Below are 20,295 nucleotides of genomic sequence, written 5' to 3' on the forward strand. Positions count from 1 at the left end.
ATTCTCACAAGATGAGAGATAGTTAATCAGTTTATACTGGTATATAATATATAATTCATATAATAACTCCTTTCCATTTGCTTACATTTGACCTATTTATATGTTCTAGATCTGTATGTGGAAGTCAATATATGCAGTACAATGAAGAGTACACTTAGCATATAGGTGTATCTTGAGCATTTATCTGAAATTAATGCAGTTCATAGTATCTTTCCTCAGAAAATGTGATCTCACAGGGAGTTATAGCATGGAAAAAAGTTTTGTGAAATGTATATGGCATGTATTTCATAAACAAAATTCTCCTTTGCTCCATACCTCCTGTTCTGCTTTTTATGATGTTTCTTTAAACTTTATGTTGTTTCTTTAAAAAGTTTATTTTAAGTTGAAATCCCTCATGGATGAAAAGTATTTGAAAATTTCAGTAATGCTGATGTAGTTTAAAGAAAAACATCATTTAGTGTTACTTGACTTGGAATCTGTTTTGGCAGGAGTTTTACTGGGGGAATGCCATTCAAAGGAATTGAACATCAAGATGTACTTATTCTATCCAGCTGTCTTGGACAAGTGCATTTTCTGAATGTATTTCAGCATTCATGTCTTACAAATCTTAACATTTGCTTTGCAAATGTATCTTCTTAAGAAGGTTAAACAGGGAATCATAAACTGTCTGATTATTTTAGATGTACTTTGCTAGTGAAACTGCCACTTGTTAAACATTCACATTTTGAAAGATAAAATTACCTGGTTCTTTCCTTGTCCTCCTCCTCCGCTTAAAGGCAAAAATGGTGAGTGCTGCAGGAAACCAAGTTGCAGAAGTGCTGAAATCCAAATAGAGTTATTTCAGTGGGGGTAGTTACGATTCAAAATGATTGAGATTATGAGCCATGACAATTTATATCAATATTTTCTACTCAATAGGATTCAGAGCTATAGACTATTACTTTGCTGTTGCTCGCTAAAAAGCAACATTCTACTGCATGAAGAATCCTTTCCTGTTGAACTAACAGTCATAGAGCACGTTTTACTTGAAAATTATGAATATGAATCAGTATCATCTGAGTGGTGATAGGGATATGTGCAGTGATGGGACTTTGTGTTTTATTTTTGGACAAATACGCTGAGTTTATCACCTTCAGGATATTTTCCCACTTATTTTGAGCTTACTTTGTGTTAGAGAAAAAGAATTGGGATCCTGTCACCAGAATCCATACTATGTAAGGCCAGTCTAGCTCACCTATCCTTAGGGTGCTACAGGAAACTCGCAGCTCATACTTCAGTAGAAATCTTGAACTGTCATCTCAAAACATGAAGAAGTCATAGTCAACATCTCAAGTTTAAACTTGCATTTTAATTTAGAGTAAAAGAAAATGTCCCTTGTATGTGTTTAAAAAAATAGATGGGAAAGAGAAATGTGTTTTAAATGAAATCTGATTCTATCTTCAGGTAGTCACTTAGGTTTTTTTTTTTTTTATTTTTTTTTTTATTAAAATCCTAGTTTCTAGAACCATCAAGCATTTATTTATTTTCAATAAAGAATTAACAGATACCATTCTTCTGCTTGATTAAAGTCTTCAGATTTTAATCATACATTCCTTAACATACCTTTTTTTGAATTTGTGTCACTGCAAGGATCTGAAGTTGACGCTGTGGTTACAGCATAGCTCTAGGATCCATTGCACTATTCTTTCATCTTTTTCTAGATTTTTTTTAAAATATACGGTTGTATGATGGGTTAAAAGAGAAGAGGTTTTACTCTACCAAGTTATATCAAATGCAGAAATATGTTACCATAATTCCTGGGAATCACATCTGCATATTGTTAATTTTCATAGTGCAAGAGGAAGATGTAACAGAAAAGGAATTGTTTTGTTTCCCTTGCATATTTCAAGAAGAGTGGTCTAAATATATATGTTTTACTAAACTACTTAATAAATCAATAGCTAGCCACTATGTGGTACGAAATCACTAGTTGGGAGGCAGAGAAGAGAGATTGATGATTTAAAAGTGAAACATAACATAGCATTTAAATAGTGCAGGAATTCTCGACACTAGATGTAACAAACTGAATAGATCAGTGTGCTGATTCATATTATTTATCTTTCTTAGAAGAAAACGTAATCAAATGTAATTTTCAATGAATCTAACTACCTATGGGCTCCAGCTCTCATCACTTGCAGGGTTTTGAGGCTCATGAGCTAACTAAACCAGAAGTAGAGGAGAAATAATAGCATTATCTCTGATGAAGAAAGGAGGATTCCTGGCCTCCAGATCAACCTGGAAAAATTAAATTGAGTTCATTAGTCACATTGCTTTTCCTGTTTTTATGGGGGACTTTTCATTGCCCTTTTTATAAATGTATTGATTACCTTTACCTAGCTCTCTAAAAGCTGGAATGACACTTGCTGAAAAAAGTATGATTTCTTCTTTTTTTGTCTGGAGGAGAGCAGAACACTATGTGATAATATTGGTTGCAGTGTTTTTTGCAAGCTTCAGGATTGAAACAATTCGACCGTGTACATGTAATTGGAAGTCTGGCACAATATTCATAGTTCTCAACCTTGATAATGTACACCTTTTCCGTGATTAACATTTGGAGCAGTATGTAAGCACTGCAACCGTAATACAGAGAGTGGATGTAGGATAATGGACCTGTAGCCACCTTCGGATCTTACATTTTTTGTATTTGTAAATGAAAGCTTAAGTGCCAGTGGAAATCAGAAGTGACAGTTTGGCACTATTACCCATATTTTATAGGGAAAATGATTTTAGTATTTTTTTTCCTGGTAACATTTAAGAACATCATCAGCACACCTTTTCCAAAATGCTTTGTATGTAAATTTTCTAAGTATGTTTTTTTTGAGGTTTCACTTGCTAGAGTTTTTCAGCTTTTGGTGAAATGTAGGCTCCCTAACTTTTTTCTAAGCGTTTCAACACTTCAAGGTAAATGCAAGTCTACTGAGAATAGTTTCTGACTCTGCCACCTTTTTTTGGTTCTTTATAATGCACAGATTGAAACTACTCACCTGCAGTATTTCTCTTTGACTGCTGTTACTTCTGTCACCAAAAACCAGAGTATGACCTTCTCATGTGAATAAATAGGGGACTTACTACATCCAATTAAATTTAAACTGTATATTTTATGTCATGTTTACTGTTCAGTAGAAACGCTACATGCATATAGTTATAAGGATGGGTTCAGACAGACTCATTTCCAGTAGGCGTAGAAGAACTGTAGGCAGAGGCTTCAGAGCGATATATGAGGGGAAGAATCAAGTAGTAAGAGAGCAGTGATTGTGCATGTGCAGCTGCATTTCTGTTTTTATCGGCAAAGACAGGAAATTCTGACCTAAGTACAGTTATGAGACAGAAGCAAAAACAAAAAAAAACAACCAACCAACCGACCAAAAGCCCATGAGCTCAAAGCAGAAGCTGCCTCATGTTGATACTACAATTCTATATGCCCCCCCCCCCTTTTTTTTTGTACTATGGAGCCAGATTTCTCCGGTTGATAGGGAGAGATGGAAACTATTCATCCCAATGAGGCTATATTTCACAAAATATGTATTTCTGTGAAATACACTGAGGATTGCTGGTAAGCAACAGGTAGTACTTAGAGGAACTACGGAGCTGGTCTTTTGGCTCTCCTGAAACAGCTTCCCTTTCTAGTGTTTTTTCTTGTTTTTGTCTACTTTTTGAGCAAGTATTTCCTGCTACGTTAGTGAAAAGTAAATTGAAGCCAGTTTCTGCCATTTTAAATTCCATTGATAGCCTTGCTTCTGGATGATCTGTTGGAGCATATGACAGTAGTGTAAGGCAGAATATAACTCATTACCTGGTGGCAGCTGAAAGGAGGATGTATGTGAAGATCCAGGTTATCCATTTCTATGTCCCCGGTTACTGGTGAGAATGGATACTAAAAAAGTACTAACTTTCTTATGTGACAGGCTTGAAGTGTGTTTATGTGTCACCTTACTTGAATTGCTTTTTACTGTATTAATCATGAAATGTATGAATGATTCAGTATATATCTTTTCTTACTCAGTTCATCTTTACATGGTTTTTGAGAACTTAAATAAAAGCTTTATCTTATTGGTTGACTTCAGCAGCTCACAGATCGGGATGTACATTAGCAAATTTATGCTGAAAATTCTGCCTCTGGAGCTCACTGCTTGTGTTACTGTCTGCAGCATTTTGTGCAAAATAAGAATCTAAATTTATAGTAGGTTATCAGGTTTACAGTACTTCTCGAGTTTAACCAGGTTGTTTATAGAGAAGATTGATAGGAAAGTGAGGTAGGGAATACACCTATGAGTCTGATGATCACACTTCATTCAACTCTTCTGCGCATTGTTCATTATATAGCATTAAAAATTCAATCTCCTCAGCTTGAGCAGATGGTTTACTGAAGACTGTAAGACTAGAATCTTTGTGGCTTGCTCTCCAAGCAGTATTCCACTATGGCTGAAGAGAAATTTTATGTTCAAGATTTGCAGTATTCTCTGCAGTTCTGTAGAACTGGAGTAAGTTCTTCGTAACAACAGTCTGTGATTAAAACAAAACACATTCTTTTTGAAAGAAGAGTTAATTTTCTGTGACTACTAATATTAGTTCTTTTGCTTGTTTTATTCAGAATTGTAGTATGTCTCATACAGTGTAGTAATCTTTTTTGTTCTCACTAATTTGTGAAATACTTATTTAGATAGTATGGGTGTGTGCATGTGTTCTTGGTTAGCACTTAAACTAGATTGATCTTTTTGGTAAAGTCTGTGTGGTGTAAAACAAATTAAACCTGAAATAACAGTTGTTTCAGATTATTTTTTTCTGAAAGTGTAATTGCATATATTTTTTCCTACTGGCTGCTGAAATGGGTTTCCCAATAGTGTTTTATTATTCTGTTTTATTTCAACAATACATATATAGTAGTTTTGTTTTCATTCTACTGGCAGACCTATAGCCTCCAGTGGTAATTCTTTACTAGCAATTTTTTATAATTGTAATAACTATGTAACTTTATGAAATATCTTGGAAATATTTTTCTAAAGTTAACATACTATAAATAAACCCCATTTTTTTCTCTGCTAAAAAGGAGTGCAAATGGAAATTTAAAGCAAGAAATTGATTCTTAACTCCCTATGTGTTAAAGCATTTCTGAATATTTTAATACCTGAAATTTATGACTTCTGTTTTTGACCACAGTTGTGCTAAGAATTCAGACTACGGTAGAATACTTATCAAAGCACTTAAACACAAATAAAATATGAGAATATGTTTAAGTCCAATTTTGGCTGCGTGCAGCAAGGGTGAATTAAATTTAACTCCTAAGTACCATCTTCAAAGGCTTTGGGAGTCTGATAGTCTGTCCGCACGTGCTCTTATATATGCAGTGTTGTAGTTGCTCAGCACTAGTTGCCTCGTAGGTACTCTTACATCAAGGACCAGCCTGCACTGAGAAGCGTGTGTTCAGGGGCTGGGTTATTTCATGGGAACTTTAATGTAGCCTTCCCCTCAGGCTTGTCTTCTGAAAATGCTTTAAAAATACCTAAATTTTTATAGGCACTTACATATTTAAAGTTCAAATTTTTAGAGATACTTATCAGCATATTTAGGTAATTAAATACCATTTAAACATTGCTGCCTAATTGCTTTAATCAGTAAGATTTTGTTAGCTGAATCATAAACTGAAACAGTCACTATTATTTTCCTTCAATAGTGGTGAGGGACTACTGCTTCATGCAAATCTTCATTCCTTTATCAAGATCAGATTCTGGCACTGTGATTTTATTATTGTCTCCTTATATGCTTAACAGAACATTACAGAAAAGTTAATAATATTTTAATTAATAAATAATATTTTTTAAAAAAAATAATTCATGCAAATGGTTATGGAAAGATCTTAATATTAAAATAGCATCTTTTGTAGGTGTTTCTCAAAGGGTGCAGACAGTTCAAGTTGGGTTAGGTTTAGCTCAGTTGGTTAGAGCATGGTGCTGCTAATGCTAAGGTCACGGGTTCAGTCCCTGTACAGGGCTATGCTGAGGGTTGGACTAGATGATCTTCAGAGGTTCCTTCCAACCTTACCATTCTGTGATTCTGTGATTATGTTAGATAAATAATAACACAATTGCAGCTCAATCGTTTGCTGTCTGCCCCTCCCTCATTTTTCTTGTTGAATGCCAGTGAGTTTTTATGCAAAACCAAACATCTTTTGTGTCTAGGAAAAGAGAGCAATAGAAGTGTCGATGTTTGTTAACATATTTGACAAAGTGTGGCAGAAAAAGCTATCCTTTTTTTATTTTGGCATGAACAATTGCCCTTTTATTGGGCCATTAATGTTATTTCAGAGCATCATGCTGCATCCACAGGCAATAATTTAGCAGCTGTTTATCAGGAGCTTTCATAAAGCTTTGAATAGTATTACAACATTCAGTAACCCTAACAACAGCATTTCAAAAGCTGTGCCAGTTTAAATGGGATATCCGTGAATGTAGTTGTTCAGGGGTGCATGACCCATATAACCTACAAATTTGATTGGAAGTTACAGTGCTGGCGTAGGCTGATGGATAGCAGATTAGAGCCCTGATTAACTATATGATTCGCAGGCTGGGAATATATTGTCCTAAGAAAGATTCATCAGATGCAATCAGAATTTCAAGTGGTCAGATGAAATTCAAATGTGCTGGGTGCTTTTTTTTTTCCTTCTGCTTTTCTTCTTAGGTTGCCCCCTGTTACTTATTTATTTTATTTCCAAAGCTGAAAAATACTTCTTTGATGAATCTGCTCCTCACCCTAAAGCTGTCTGTTACTCATCAGAAAGCAGGTCGCAGTTCAGTGAGCAGAAGAAAAGATTTTAATAGAAGCTGTGCCAAGGGCTGTAATGCATCATTTTAGGGCCCTAATTACATTACAATGACAAATATCAATGGTGACAACAGCAATAATGTACATCCTTTAATGGCTATGCTGGAAAAGGAGTTCGGGCACTATGCCATTAGATTAGACTCGATTTCAAAACATAGGCCATTAGAAGTGTGTGTCCACAGTATTATTGGCCGATAACTGAAGCCCAGTGGAAAGACCTGTAAATAAATGATGCCTCTCAAAAGCTTGCTCCCATGGGACAAAAGAGGCAAAATTAGATGATTGTGGAAGCAGCAGTGTTTCCGAGGCAACTTGAGCTTTCAATGTGAGGAATTGGCTGCCTGATTTTATGAAATCATACTTTTTCCTTCTCCTGCCAATTAGGTTGATTGTGAAAACCCCACTGCCATGACATTTGAAAGAAAAGATATTAAACTAGTTTTTGAATGTAGGTTTTAAAACACAAAATAATACATATCTTCTACTTTGATGCAGATTTTCATCTTGCGTGTTATGGAAAGATGAATGCAGTATGAATTTTCAGGCTTGATCTAATGGCAGAAGAAGAGGCCTCCTGAGATAGTAACCTACATTATCAGAGTCTGCACCTTCATGCTTTAGTATGACCTAGCAAGACATCCATACTAAGCTAGTGTCAGATGATTTAATGATATTTGTTAATAAACAATTAAGCATGTTGCTGTTGTATTATTCCTTAAAGTTCATTGCAGAAAATGTTGCAATGTTAAGACAAAGAATATTTTGTTTTATTCCATTAAAGTACCTGGTTTAAGACTTTTGCATTTGATTATTTTATTCAGCAAAAAATACACAAAAGGTGTATTTTGGTTCTTGAGCTGTAATGTTTTGGGATCGTTAATTTAATACCTAATGCTGAGCAAGATTGTGAGGGAAACATTCTAGTACCACAGAATTTTGTTAACAGCTAAATTCTATGCCATTAGTAATGTTTACTGCATACAGAATTCCTGGTGCAAGATTGGCAGTATCCTCAGTCCTACCACTGAACAATTTATCACATAAGAAGATACTTAACATCATAAGCATTCACTTAAAGCTGCCTTTTACCTTTTGTATTTAGGTATTTAATTATATAGGGAGCATCAGAAGACTTCTATGTTTTAGTTGCGTGGCTTTATTTTCCAGGTGTTCTCTACTGTGTAGAAAGGCATTCTGAATTCTCAAGTCAAGTTAGTCTTTTTTCCTTCTTCCTCTAATAATCTGTTTGGTCTTAAAGGTTGACATATGTATGGTGCGAACATACAGCTTTGCTGTGCTGCTTACTCTAAATTTCTGTTGATGATTAAAGAAGCAAACTCCTTGGCATGAAATTATTATTCAGAGAAGTTATTTCTGTGAAATCTTGCAGGAAAGAAGTAAATCTCCCTTAACATTTTGTAAGCTGCTTTGCATATCTTGTTTCAGACCCCAAAACTGGGCTTCCTTTTGCTACTTGAGTTCTTTGTGGGTGCAGCCTCTCTCTGAGGTATCAGAATGGTTAATGCCTGTAAGAGGAATTGACTTTGCAAGGTTTTTGGTGCATTTGACAACCACTCATAATAGCACAAGGTAGCCATAAGATAAACTTCAAACCTGTATAAACTTTGGTTTGGAAACTGTACCTTACCTTGATTTTTCTTTCCTGATGGAAGTAAAATTAAAGTCTTACCACAGTAACTTCAGGCATTACGGGGTTACGAATAAGGAGCTAATTCTTATTGGAATGTTTGCAAGATCAGAGTTACTAAAGCTTTTATGCTAGATCATTGAAGTGTCTTGCTTTTAGTTTTCAAAATCTGTTCTGGCAATACAAAGAATCCTCTCGGATAACATTCTGAGGATATTGAACTGCAATTGCCAGGCCAAGGCATAGTGGCCTAATATATTAGTAAAGTAGTGGGTGGTGTATCCTTTCTGAAGTGTCTTTTAAGTCCAGGAGACAAATGGAGACAAGATATTTTGAGATTTCAGAATACAGAACTGTTAATGTCCTTCCTGGCATTGGTGCACGTACACGGTGTTTTGCTTCTTGCCTTCCTATTGACTGTCATTTCCAGCAGTAGGTATTACATATCTCAGTCCTGTTGAACATCTACAATCTGTTAGCTAAGTACAGCCACTAAGTCAAACTATCTTCTTCCTGACTGCTTGTTAGCAGTCTGGCTGCAGCCTAGCAATGATGCAGAAGAGAGATCTGCTTTGTGGAAGGTGAAATGTCCTGCTCAGTGCCAATATTTTGGTTTGTTGCTCATCAGATGAGTGTCTCATGATTGGGCAGCTGCACCTTGGAATAGTGTATAATGCTTCTTGACATTTTCCTCTTTCCTTATGCTTTTCTTGCCCAGGCCTTTCTAGTCATCTTTTTGCTCTGCAAAGTGACTGTAGTCCCTGAAATTATTGTAAGTTTTATCAAAGTGTAGTGTCGTTGAGACTGACAAAATAGAACTGTGTGCACAGCCACCAACTGAGAATGGATGTTTGTTTTTGCGGAGACAAAGACAATTTTTAAAAAGAAACAGTGTTAACACATAGTTCTGAATAGGAAGGACTTCTTAGTCTTCTTTCGACTGGCCTAATGTGGTCTCTTTCAACTCACTAAGAAATACTGCTGAGGGGTGCCTCAGCATCTCTTGGAGGCCATTAGCAAGCTCTTTTTCTTCCCTGTACAATGCATAAGAGCTGGGTGCTATTTCCATCGGTTCATTTTTCTGTGTGCAACATGAAAAGACTTTCACTGTATTGTATTCCTGTGGGATTGATATTGAAAGGTTTATTAAAGTTGTATAAGTGTTCATATTCGATCATCTGTTTTCAATTGCTTGTAAGTTTTTGGAACTCACGATTTAGCTTGACATTTCTCAGGCTCAGAATCTGCCTGAGGTAAATCCTGTATAAATATGGAGTAAAAACATTTCAACAACTTTTTTTGCCATAAGAAGAATAGGGGGGAAATGTACTTCTTTGGAAGGGAATGGGGATGATTAAATATATATATGTATTTATTTATTTATAAAATAGCTGAAATGTGGGGTGAATGTTAAAATTCAATACAAACATAAACTGTAATTGAGGAGAAATGCCTTAACGTATTTTGTATACAATTGTTCTGTTGACTAAGCTATATTTTAACAGAACTGGAAATTATGGACTTGATGTAAGAGTTGGTGAAATTTTACAGCTTGTGTTACTCAGGATGTCTGATAAGACAGTTGTAATATTCAATTTTGGCCTTAAAATGTGTGAACCTACAAGCTTTTTAAAACTGCATGCTAAGCATTTGCATTGCACTTTATGCATATTTTATTCTTAGTTCCTCAAGAGTTCAGTAAAGGTATCCAAGCTAACGTAGTTGTGAAAAGTGGTCGTCTTCTGAGTATGGAATGAGGCAAAGGCACACCAGAAACCCTTGATTACAACATAAGCTGATTCAAGCAGCTATGCAGGAGTTGGGTAAGGTTGCTACATACATTTTAAAGATGTGTAGGGGAAGTTGTTTTGTAGCAGAGGAAAGCAAGATATGCCTTTTATTACTGGCAATGTACTGTGGAACGTGCATCTTCAAATGATTTATGCAGGACAAAAGATGAGTAAATGATGTATTAAAGGGTGGGCCAGAGAGAACTCTGCTCAAATCAGGAGGGTGCTTTGGAGCTTTCTCATCATATGGAAAAACCTTGAAGAGTAGGACAAGCAGTTTTCTCTTTGGTTTTAAGGCCCTTGAGAGATTCCTTTTTAAAAATAGTAGCATGGCTGAGACCTAAAATTTGGAAATGCTAAAATAAAGTTGCTTGAACAACTGAGGTACAAGTTCTTTAGAACTTTGTATTGTATTATGGTCTACAATTCCATAATTGAATATTGTTTCTCAAATAATGCAATACTAGATCATGCAGCCTCTTTTGCTGAAGCTTAGACACACGCAGCTCTCTGTACTGCTTTATATAACAAACAATTCATAAATCTCAATATAAAATAATATACTATGTGCTGTTTATTTAAAAGGATATTTAACTTTTACACTGTAGGCTATCTGATAAGGGCATATGTAGACTTTTGAAATTAGCAGGTAATTTAACGTTGTGATAAACTGAATCTATTCCCACACTGCTGAATAAACAGAAAGTGTATGGTAGATGAGTGATGAAAATGTAAATGCATAACTTTAATGAGACAGGGACTTGAATAAATAGTCTAGACCAGTGAGGACATACTGGGACAGTGTAACTTTGAAATTGCTATATAAATAACCTACAGGAGCTTAAATGGATTTCAAAGAAAACATGAAATTGTATTGTTTGAGAAAGTATGCATGTGTTAGCTCAAGTGTATCACAGTACGCACAAGGGGGCAGAGTTACTTTCACATACACTCCTAGCCGTAGTGTACCATGTCTTCTGATTATGTCAGTATGTAACTGTAATATTCTTTTGAATGCTAATTTATTTTATATGTAGTTCTCGCCTTGTTTCTGCCTTTCTGAGCATTTCTGTTATATAGGTATGTTTCTAGGGGGTTTGTAATTTAAAAGACTGCCTGGTAAAAATACTGGAAAAGTGACTGATAAAAGAAGAAAGCCTAAATTGCACAAATGCGTACATCTTTGTCATACAGTTGGTGACTTCATAAGAAGAGCGTACTGTCTTAGGATATAATGAGGAACTAACTCAGGTTATAATTTATTATAATAAAGTATGTATCTGTAAATATTTTGTCTCTAGAGCTGCAATTCTTGTGTTAGCTTTCCAAATCTTATAACTCTATTGAGATTTGTAGATAAATAGAATAAGAATTGATCTGCAGTATGAAAATAAAAAGTTTTTTATGGGCCATTCTTATCACACATGCAATGTGAAAGTAACTAGTATTAAGACTGGGTTTGATAATAGCAAAAATATTATACAAGAGTACAATATGTTTTGTAAAATATTTGGTAAAATGATTATCAGTGGTGTTGAAAATTGTGTTGCTAATGGTCTCATGATGAACTATTTACATCCATACTAACATTGATTATCTGTTCCATTCACTTACACTTCTGTTATTGTAATTTGAAATGATCTTTTTTGCACCATAGGAGAAAGTTTAGTGTAGTACACAGTATCATTTTTTTTGTTCTTATTACATCTCCTGAAGACTTAAAGAAGAAAAGTATGTTTGGTTTCTTAAAGAAAATGAACTTTTATTTATGTCACATAGAGCTTCTAAACAGTATTTTTATAAGAAAAACTTTATTGACCAGAAGTGATTATCAGTAGCTGTTATATTTTGTTGAATTGGTCTCCAAATGCTGCTGTTATTTTCATAATCTGTCCCAGCTAGATGATGACCAGAGATGAAAACAAACAAATGTGTGTGTTCTATGTTCATGGGTGACAATCACATTTGAGAATTTTTGTAATTAAACTTTTTCTTCTTGTCACTTGTAGGCAGAAATCGTCAAGAGGCTGAATGCTATATGTGCACAAGTCATTCCCTTCTTATCTCAAGAGGTAAGGTAGTAGTTTGTACAGGTAGTAATTTAAACAATTGTCTTACCATATCTGTCACAAAAGTGGGACTGTGTGTTGAGACTGTTCCCTTACGAATCTCTCAGTGCTTATAGATGACTTGCCTCTGTGCTGTTCCCATTGTATTTTCATTATCTTCTCCAGGTCTATTATAATGTCATTTAAGTATATTTATGTAATGGAGCATATTGTAATGTGCTAAGCAAAGATCTAGTTGTTTAAATATTTTACTCTCATGTACAAATGCAGTATTGCTCAGAGTTATGACTCTGTGAATCTGAAATCAGAGGATGGCTTGCAGAAATGCTAGAAAGGCATGATTTGTGCTACATTCTTGGCAGCGAGCTTTAAAGTTCAGCAGAAGCTTCCATGTTGGTCTGTTGAGTAGTGATGCTCAACACAATAGATGTACTAATGCAGCTTTTTTTCTGCCTTCCCCCCTGCTTCATCCCAGATTACTTACTATCTTAAATCCTTTTAAATTTCTTCTATATTTGGGGAATATATGCAGAAGATTAACGCTCCCTGTGAGCTATTTTCTCTAAGCACTAATTTTCTCAAAATTACAATTTTTTGGTATTATCTTTAGAGTACTATTGATACTTTGAGGGGAATTGGGATTTAAGGGAGTTAGTTGGGGCTAGTGAGAGAGCCTTCTCACAGGCATGTGGAAAGTAGAATGAAATGTGGTTCATGAAAGGAGACTTCAGGTGCATAGCGGCTTCCCCACTACCCTGAAAGGAAGGGGTTGAAAAGTGGGGCTATTGGTACATGTTGGCATGTGTGTACGTAATGTGTGATTTCATTTCAGTAGAACCAGTGGCTGAAAAGTCATAGCTGTAAGCTGGATGTGTTTGTAGTCCATCCATATAACATTGTATCCGTGCCTGAGAATATGCTAGGATTCCTTCTCCCGCCTTTTTAATTGTTCTATGGAGTGTCCTTACTTTTCAAGAGAGCTGCTTATCGTGCCATGTACAAGAGGCCACATGTTTGATGTTAGCATTCAGCTAATGCTGTGGATGTGCTGTGTGTTTGTGTGTCTGTTTCTCTGAAACAATGAGAATAATGCTACCAAACCTAGAACCTGACATAGTGCACATACGTTGTGGTACTCTTTGCTTATAAATATAGGTTTGTGGAAACTAAATGGTATTTAATGATTTATCCATGCTTCTTCAGCTACATTGCTGGAGGACTGGAATTCAAGTCCTGCCCAAACCTAAAATGAAACTCTGTTGATTTTGTACTTTTGACTGCTACAGAAACATTATATATCTAGTTATTGGGGCTGTTGTTCAGCAATAGCATGACATATAAAAACGAGGTGTAAAACTGATTCATACTCATGAGCGCTAAGTGACAATCTTGAAACAAAGGCAGGGATGAGTACTTGGCAGGCAAAGATATGATCTCGGCAAAGGCATAGGATTGACATTTCCATGACAGTGACATCTTTTCTACAGTGTGTGGTGCAGTATTTAGAAACTTTGCACTGATTTATTACTACTGATAGTGATACTGCTCTTTTCAGCTGAAATCCTACAGAAATCTTCATTTCACTGCACAAATCTGACTGTTTTCTTTTTTGTACTTCCACAAACCTAGTCCATGTTTTCTCTTAGAGTAGGTTATGTGTCTTGCCAATTAGACAAGCAAAGGAGGGGGTACATGAGCTTAGAATTAGAATATATTTGAAGGGAAAAATGTTGCATTTACAAAGTCTGGCAGATTTGGCCTTTGATTTTGAAAATTTTAGCCTCTACTCTCTCTGGGTTCTTATATGGAATTAAAAAAGAAAAGGTAATAAGTCAGGAGTTTTACTTTTAGTGGTGTCTAGCTCAGATGAGCACCAGTTCTCCTTTTTCTCTGCTCCATATGCATTGTGCTCTCCTGTCCCTGCAGCTGAATGACCCTGGAGTCATTCTCCTGAAAGCTAATATTGCTACATTTTAAGCGCCTGCATTGAAGGCAGGAGGCATTGTGAAGGCTGCACATCGTATTTCTTAATTTTTCTTTACTCAGGGAGAATCTCTCTTGTTGAGTTCCTATACAAAACCCAGCAAACTATGAGCCAAGGACCCTGATTGCTATTTAACAGCCTCCTAGCCATAAAGCTAGGCATGGGGAGCAATTTCAAAATAGTTATGAACTTAACCTTTGCAGTAGATTCTCATTAATATGCTTATTTTAAGAACTATGTAGGTAGACAACTGAGATAATCCAGATGGTAAATTCGCAAAGTGATGATGCCCTGCTTCTGTTACTGGTACAGTACCACGCAAGGAGGGCTCAATGTGCTTAATGACTGCTGTTTACTTTGCTAGGTTTTTAGATTAGACTGATTAATTAAGCAATTTTAGATCTGAAAACAAGCTTTTGTATGATTTCTGTGCTAGTAGGCTTTTTTTTTCTTTTTTTTTTTTTTTTCCCCAATCTTGGCCTTCACCTGTTCATACACATCTCATTCTGTTGCATTTACCAAGCATTATTGCGTCTCCTGTGTGCATGATGTCATAGTGTCAAAGCTCTTCAGGCTGCAAAGGAAATGGAGAGTTCAGAAAAAGTTCACAATTTCAACATTTTTATGTGCATTTACAAAGAGAAAAGGGAATGTTTCCAAAAAGTCAGTCTACACTTTTGTCTTGCTTTTCTCTTGTGTGTTTTTTAGCTCATCTAGCAAGAAGGGAGAGGGGATAGACAGGAAAGAGATTTTGAAAGGGGAAGCATTAAAAAAAACCTTTTAAAATGTCTTAGTAGTGCCACTGATTATAGTAGTTTTCATACTGGGGTTAAGAAAATTGTGGTAATTGTATGGCCTCTCTTATTAGGAACACTTCTTTAAATGAGGTTGTATTGGCATGTGCTGGTGAGGCAGAAGAGAACTGATCTCTAGTTTTGAGTATTCTGCTAGTTTTGGTTTCTATCTAATTTTTGTCTTTAAAAATAATAGAAGCCTCTTTATTTCATCATCTAGATTAATAGAGAACTGAATTGCAATGTGCTTTTGCTGTTTATGCATTTTGCATACAGTCTGTGGAGTAGTGGCTGAAAAATGTGATCAGACTCCTTTGTATTGTGCCTGAGGGAAAAATGAACAAAATACAGCGGTTACATGCACTGATGGCAACATTATTACCTCATAATAGCACCAAGTTAACTTGTCTTATTGCTTGTTAACTTTGTAAGGAATCAATGGCTTGTGATAACTCACTCAGAAGTAAGAAATTATGGCTAAAATCACTTGAGATCTCATGAAAAGATTGCAATTATAATATGTCACCGTATACTTTGTGCTTTGTTTCAGAGGCAATTCAATAAAGTATTTAGGAAGTTCTCTTACATACATGGCATCAGTCAGTTTTACTGTGCTGTCCTTTAGCAAACTTTATGTTGAAAATACAGTTTCTATCTGCCTAAATACACAGTTAAGTAGTACCTTGTTTTTGTGTTGACTTGGGTGGGGGGGGGGAGAGAGAAAAAGAGAAATAGTACCAAGAAATACAAGCTTCCCATTTTGATAGGAAAGAATGACTTTGTGGTCAAGGCATGAGATGGACCTTGGAGCTGAACTCTACTTGATTTCTGCTACTTTTCAGACTTCCTGTGTTGCAACAGTTGTTTTCCACCTCTGTGCAATGTTGTGAGATACCAGCATGCTTGAAGTACTTCCTATTATGTAAAGGAGGTGGGGGATGTCTGCAAGTATCTAGGTTGTTAGCACTTAACTTGGTTTTGAGTCTACCAAAATTAACATAACATAGATATCATAGACAATAGATAGCACGTAACAATAGATAACACAATAACATATATATCTTGTATAGATACAGAGAGTTCATACCATCTAATGGAATACCAAGTGAAACACAATTCAGTTTGGGTTTAATGCTGTGGATTATGCCTCTGCTGATTTTTCTAATTTCTCAGCTGAGTTTATCAGTTGCAGCAGAAGTGACACTTATCTAACCCTGCAGTGTTTGAGTCAAGGCTGATTCCTTCCTGGCCAGCATGGTATGTGTGGATGGATGCAAAATGGCCATCTTAGTTTGACCGTGCTGGTATGCCTTGAGTGCCCAAAGACCTTAGATAACTAAGGTGCTAGGTGGTCATGTTTGGTGTGATCAGAGATGTTCATATAGCACCTTCTTTTCAGTAAATATTGACTGTGTTTATACTCATGCAGACACACACAAGCTGGCTGATTTAAAGCTAACAGTGTAGTTGTGGCAACCTGGAGCTCAACACAAGCTGCTCAACTGCCAATGAACCAACTAAAAACAAGCTAGAAAGCTTGTTCTTTAATAGGAAACTTTAGCTCCTCATGCAAACTGAGGTGGTGAAGTGTACTCAGAAGCCCCATAAGATATCTAACACATACAGGCCCGTGCACTCCTCCTTCCTTCCCCCCTAAAGGGAATGCTTGTATTAGCATACACAGTTTGGGCTTTTCCTGGGAAACACTTAATGTTAGTTGATGATTTCCTTTCTACGAGATAAATATGGGCTATAATACATTTCCTTTTCTGTGTAGCTGTATTACCTAAAAGATGCTTGTACCTTCAAGTTCAGTACCTTTGGATGAAGAGCATGAGATCCATTAGACAGAAGCAAAGCATGAGTCACTCCACATTGTTCAGAAGGAAACATATGTTGGTCTATTATGTGAGAAGCTGAAAAGGCCTCCTTCCTTCCCTCCCCTTTTCCTCCATCTTCAATTTTTTTCCCAAGAGTAGGTCTGAAGCAGTATGTACACAGAAGCTGTCAGAGATCCATAATATTCCTTCTACCATAGAAGGCATGTTGTTAGCAATTTATGCATATATTTTGAGCAGTTTTCTTACTGTTATTTATGAAGTGGTTATTATATGTTGCCTGAGCTACAGTGCCTGGGTTCAGTGCCTTTGCTGGTCCCTTTTAGTTTTCTAAGTGTGTGCTGTACTACTTTGTTTTGTTATGCTGTCTCTAGATCAGGCTTTTCAGAATGAGACTACAGCAGTTCCTAAGTAAGACCTGACCTGTACTCCCTCTAACAAGTAATGAAACAAGTAAATGTAACATAGCAGTAGCTCCTTGCTTCTGTAGTGTGAATTGTTTAGTGAGTTTGGCTTTGGAGCTCTTTAGTGGTGCTGGAGAATGGCTGAAATTACGTGTTTTTAACACCAACTTCAGTGCATGTGTGTGTTGGGGAATTTCCACTGCTCAGTTGCTGTCAGCCCAGCTCCCCTGTCACTGGAAACAGAAGGGAGCTCTGAAGTGGTATAAAAATCACAGGTATTTTCCACCATGCTGCAGTATTTTTGCTGGAGTCGGGCTAGATGAAAGACAATGTGGTGAAACAATATGATGGTGAGAATGCCTACATCCCTCTTGTAGTCTCTGCTGTGGCTACCCATACCATGAGACTGAAAGGAGAATATTTCCAATACCAGGCTAGGACAGACACCATTCATTAGAGAAAGCGAAAAAGGATGAAAAGGAGACAAAAGGAAGACATTAAAAAGGAGAAATGATACTAGTCTGCGTGACAGGCAGGGCAGGGTATTGAGTTCATTGCCTCAGCCTGTTTGATGCAATGCAAAATACTGTTTTCATGTATATGAGGAAAATTGGTTTATCTTCCCTTTGTGTGTAAAGAGGAGCCACAACTGTATATCTCTACAGTTTTTTTGAAATGGGGGGGGGGATACTTTTTTTTCCCCTTTCACTTGACTATAAATCCTTACTTGATCACCTGATGGGCAGGCTGTTGGATGCCGTTTGGTTTTAACATTTGCTGTTTGTTATTAGAGTGTCTGCTGGAGAAGGCATTTAAGCACAAACTAAGAAGAAATCAATTCTTTAATATACATCTGGTTTAGGGTAGCCAGCTGGCAGCCCATTCAGCGTCTGTGTTTCCTTCCGTTTGTTTTTCTTCCTTTCTCTCTGTCTCTCCCTCTCTCCCCCCTTTCTCTTTTTCTGCTGGGTGTTTGGAGCTCTGTCATGTTCCTTCTCATATGCCTTGCATATAGGGCTCTTCACACATTATTGCAGTTGTGATTAACAAAATGGAGCCGCCTTGCACTTCAGGATGTTCAAATGAGTACTATGGCCCTTACTGTCAAAGAGGTGCAGTGGTAGCTGGGACGTTCCTTTGGAAACTTGTGTTTTCTTCAAATTCTGCTACCCTCTATCCTTCACAACTGGGAAGGGAGAAGGAGGCAGTAGCTTGCTGTGCAATGCAATTATTTTGTTTTTATTTATTTTAATGCATTGGAGTGTGATGTTTGCATGTGTGACTGGAAGTAGCTTCTTGGTCACTCAGGGCAGACTCTCAAGTGGCATTTCAGGAGAGCTCAGACAGAGCCTGCCCAGATTTTGTTACAGTGCTGAGGTGGAAATGGCAGAGAGGCTAATTACAGACCAGGCTATTTTGGGTGTTTTGCATAATATGCTCCTGAAGATTAAATTGGTGTTAAAGCAGCTGGCAATAGGAGAGTTTTTATTGTTTCTACCATACCTAATGAAGGTTCACTGTCATAAGACCCATGAGTTTTTCCCTCTATGAAGACTTGATGCCAAACTTAACTAGAATCTGTTAAAGATGCCTTATGCAATTGCTTAGGGAATTTGTGTCTTATTATGACTGTTCAGAGTTTATTTATTTATATTCAAGTAAAATTTTTGAGTACTCTGCTGTTCTGCTTTTCCTTCCCTTTTCTTGGGAAAGAAATATTCCTTTATATGTTTGTTGAAAAGGAAAGAAAACCATTTAAGCTGTTGTGGAGTTGTCTTATTTTTCCATAGCCTGGATGACAATTGGAGTTATTTCTAGAATAACTTTGTTTTCAGATCAGCATTCTGTATGTTTCTAAAGTTTTCTTTTTTCTTCCTTTTTTTTTCTTCTCCTGCCTATGGCCCTGGGAACAGTATTTAGATAAATGAGTACTGGAATTGGAAAACTGAATGCTTACAAAGAAAATATTAAGAGATTGTTAAACAAGCATTGTGTAGGAAATGCTGGGGAATGCAGAGATGACTAATTTTCTGGATCAGTCCTTTTTTTTTTTTTTTTGATTATCAAAAATGTTACGACTCTCTTTTTGGTTTAATTTACAGCTGCCGGAAGATAATGGTGTAACTTTTTGATTAGCTTCTTGCTGTTTAAAGAAATGTGTCACAGATAAGGCTTTCAGCTACATAATTGATGTAAGCTGCACCTGTCCCTATCACGTGATGACTTGGAGATGATAACGCATGATCAGGAGCTTGAGACTTGAGAATTGTAGTTTTGGTTTTGTTGGTTTTCCGTGATGGTGACAAAGCACTGTGTTTTTTTCCAAATGCCAAGAACACATTCGCTCATATTCAGCCTTCTTTTTGTTCTTTACATTGGCTGCTTAAAAGTGACAGATTTGGTTTACATTAGCACTGTTGCTTTAGAAAACTCTAAATGGGACTGCTGTGATTCTGTTTGCTACAGTATGTTATTTGCTCTCCTGGCATCTCCATTTAATTTTTATTTGCTTAAAAACAAACAAACCTTAAAACTGTTTTCTTCCTTCCAGAAGTGTTTCTAAATTACCTCCTTCATTGTTCTTATTTATCCTTTTCCTTGTTGTTGAGGTCAGCATTTCTGTTAGTTAAAGATGGATTTGTAGGCTTACTTCTTCTCACCCTGAGAGCTTTTGTGGGAGAGAATTTATAAGTGAAAATTTTTGTTTGTGTGTTCTAGATTCCAAGCCCTTTTAGTACAGAGCAGGTAAAGGCACTAAGAACTGAAATACCTGAGAATGCCAGACCCCAGAGCTCTCAGGGAGATTGAGGGGGAATTTCTTCCCTGTGAGAGTGACGGAGCACTGGCACAGGTTGCCCAGAGAGGTTGTGGAGTCTCCTTCTCTGGAGATCTTCAAGGCCTGCCTGGATACAA

The 20,295-nt window shown here is 36.6% G+C and overlaps 1 protein-coding gene across 4 annotated transcripts in view; it reads left to right on the plus strand.

Moving 5' to 3' along the window:
• Positions 1-20,295, plus strand: part of LOC134153137 (transducin-like enhancer protein 4) — a 105,257-nt gene that overhangs the window by 19,505 nt on the left and 65,457 nt on the right. For all 4 annotated transcript variants that reach the window (XM_062598995.1, XM_062598996.1, XM_062598997.1 and 1 more), the window contains one exon: positions 12,306-12,368. In XM_062598995.1, coding sequence (XP_062454979.1) covers positions 12,306-12,368 — 63 coding nt within the window. The remainder of the gene's footprint in view (positions 1-12,305; positions 12,369-20,295) is intronic.

The sequence above is a fragment of the Rhea pennata genome, chromosome Z (genome assembly GCF_028389875.1).
Source record: "Rhea pennata isolate bPtePen1 chromosome Z, bPtePen1.pri, whole genome shotgun sequence".
In the NCBI taxonomy this organism is placed as follows: domain Eukaryota; kingdom Metazoa; phylum Chordata; class Aves; order Rheiformes; family Rheidae; genus Rhea; species Rhea pennata.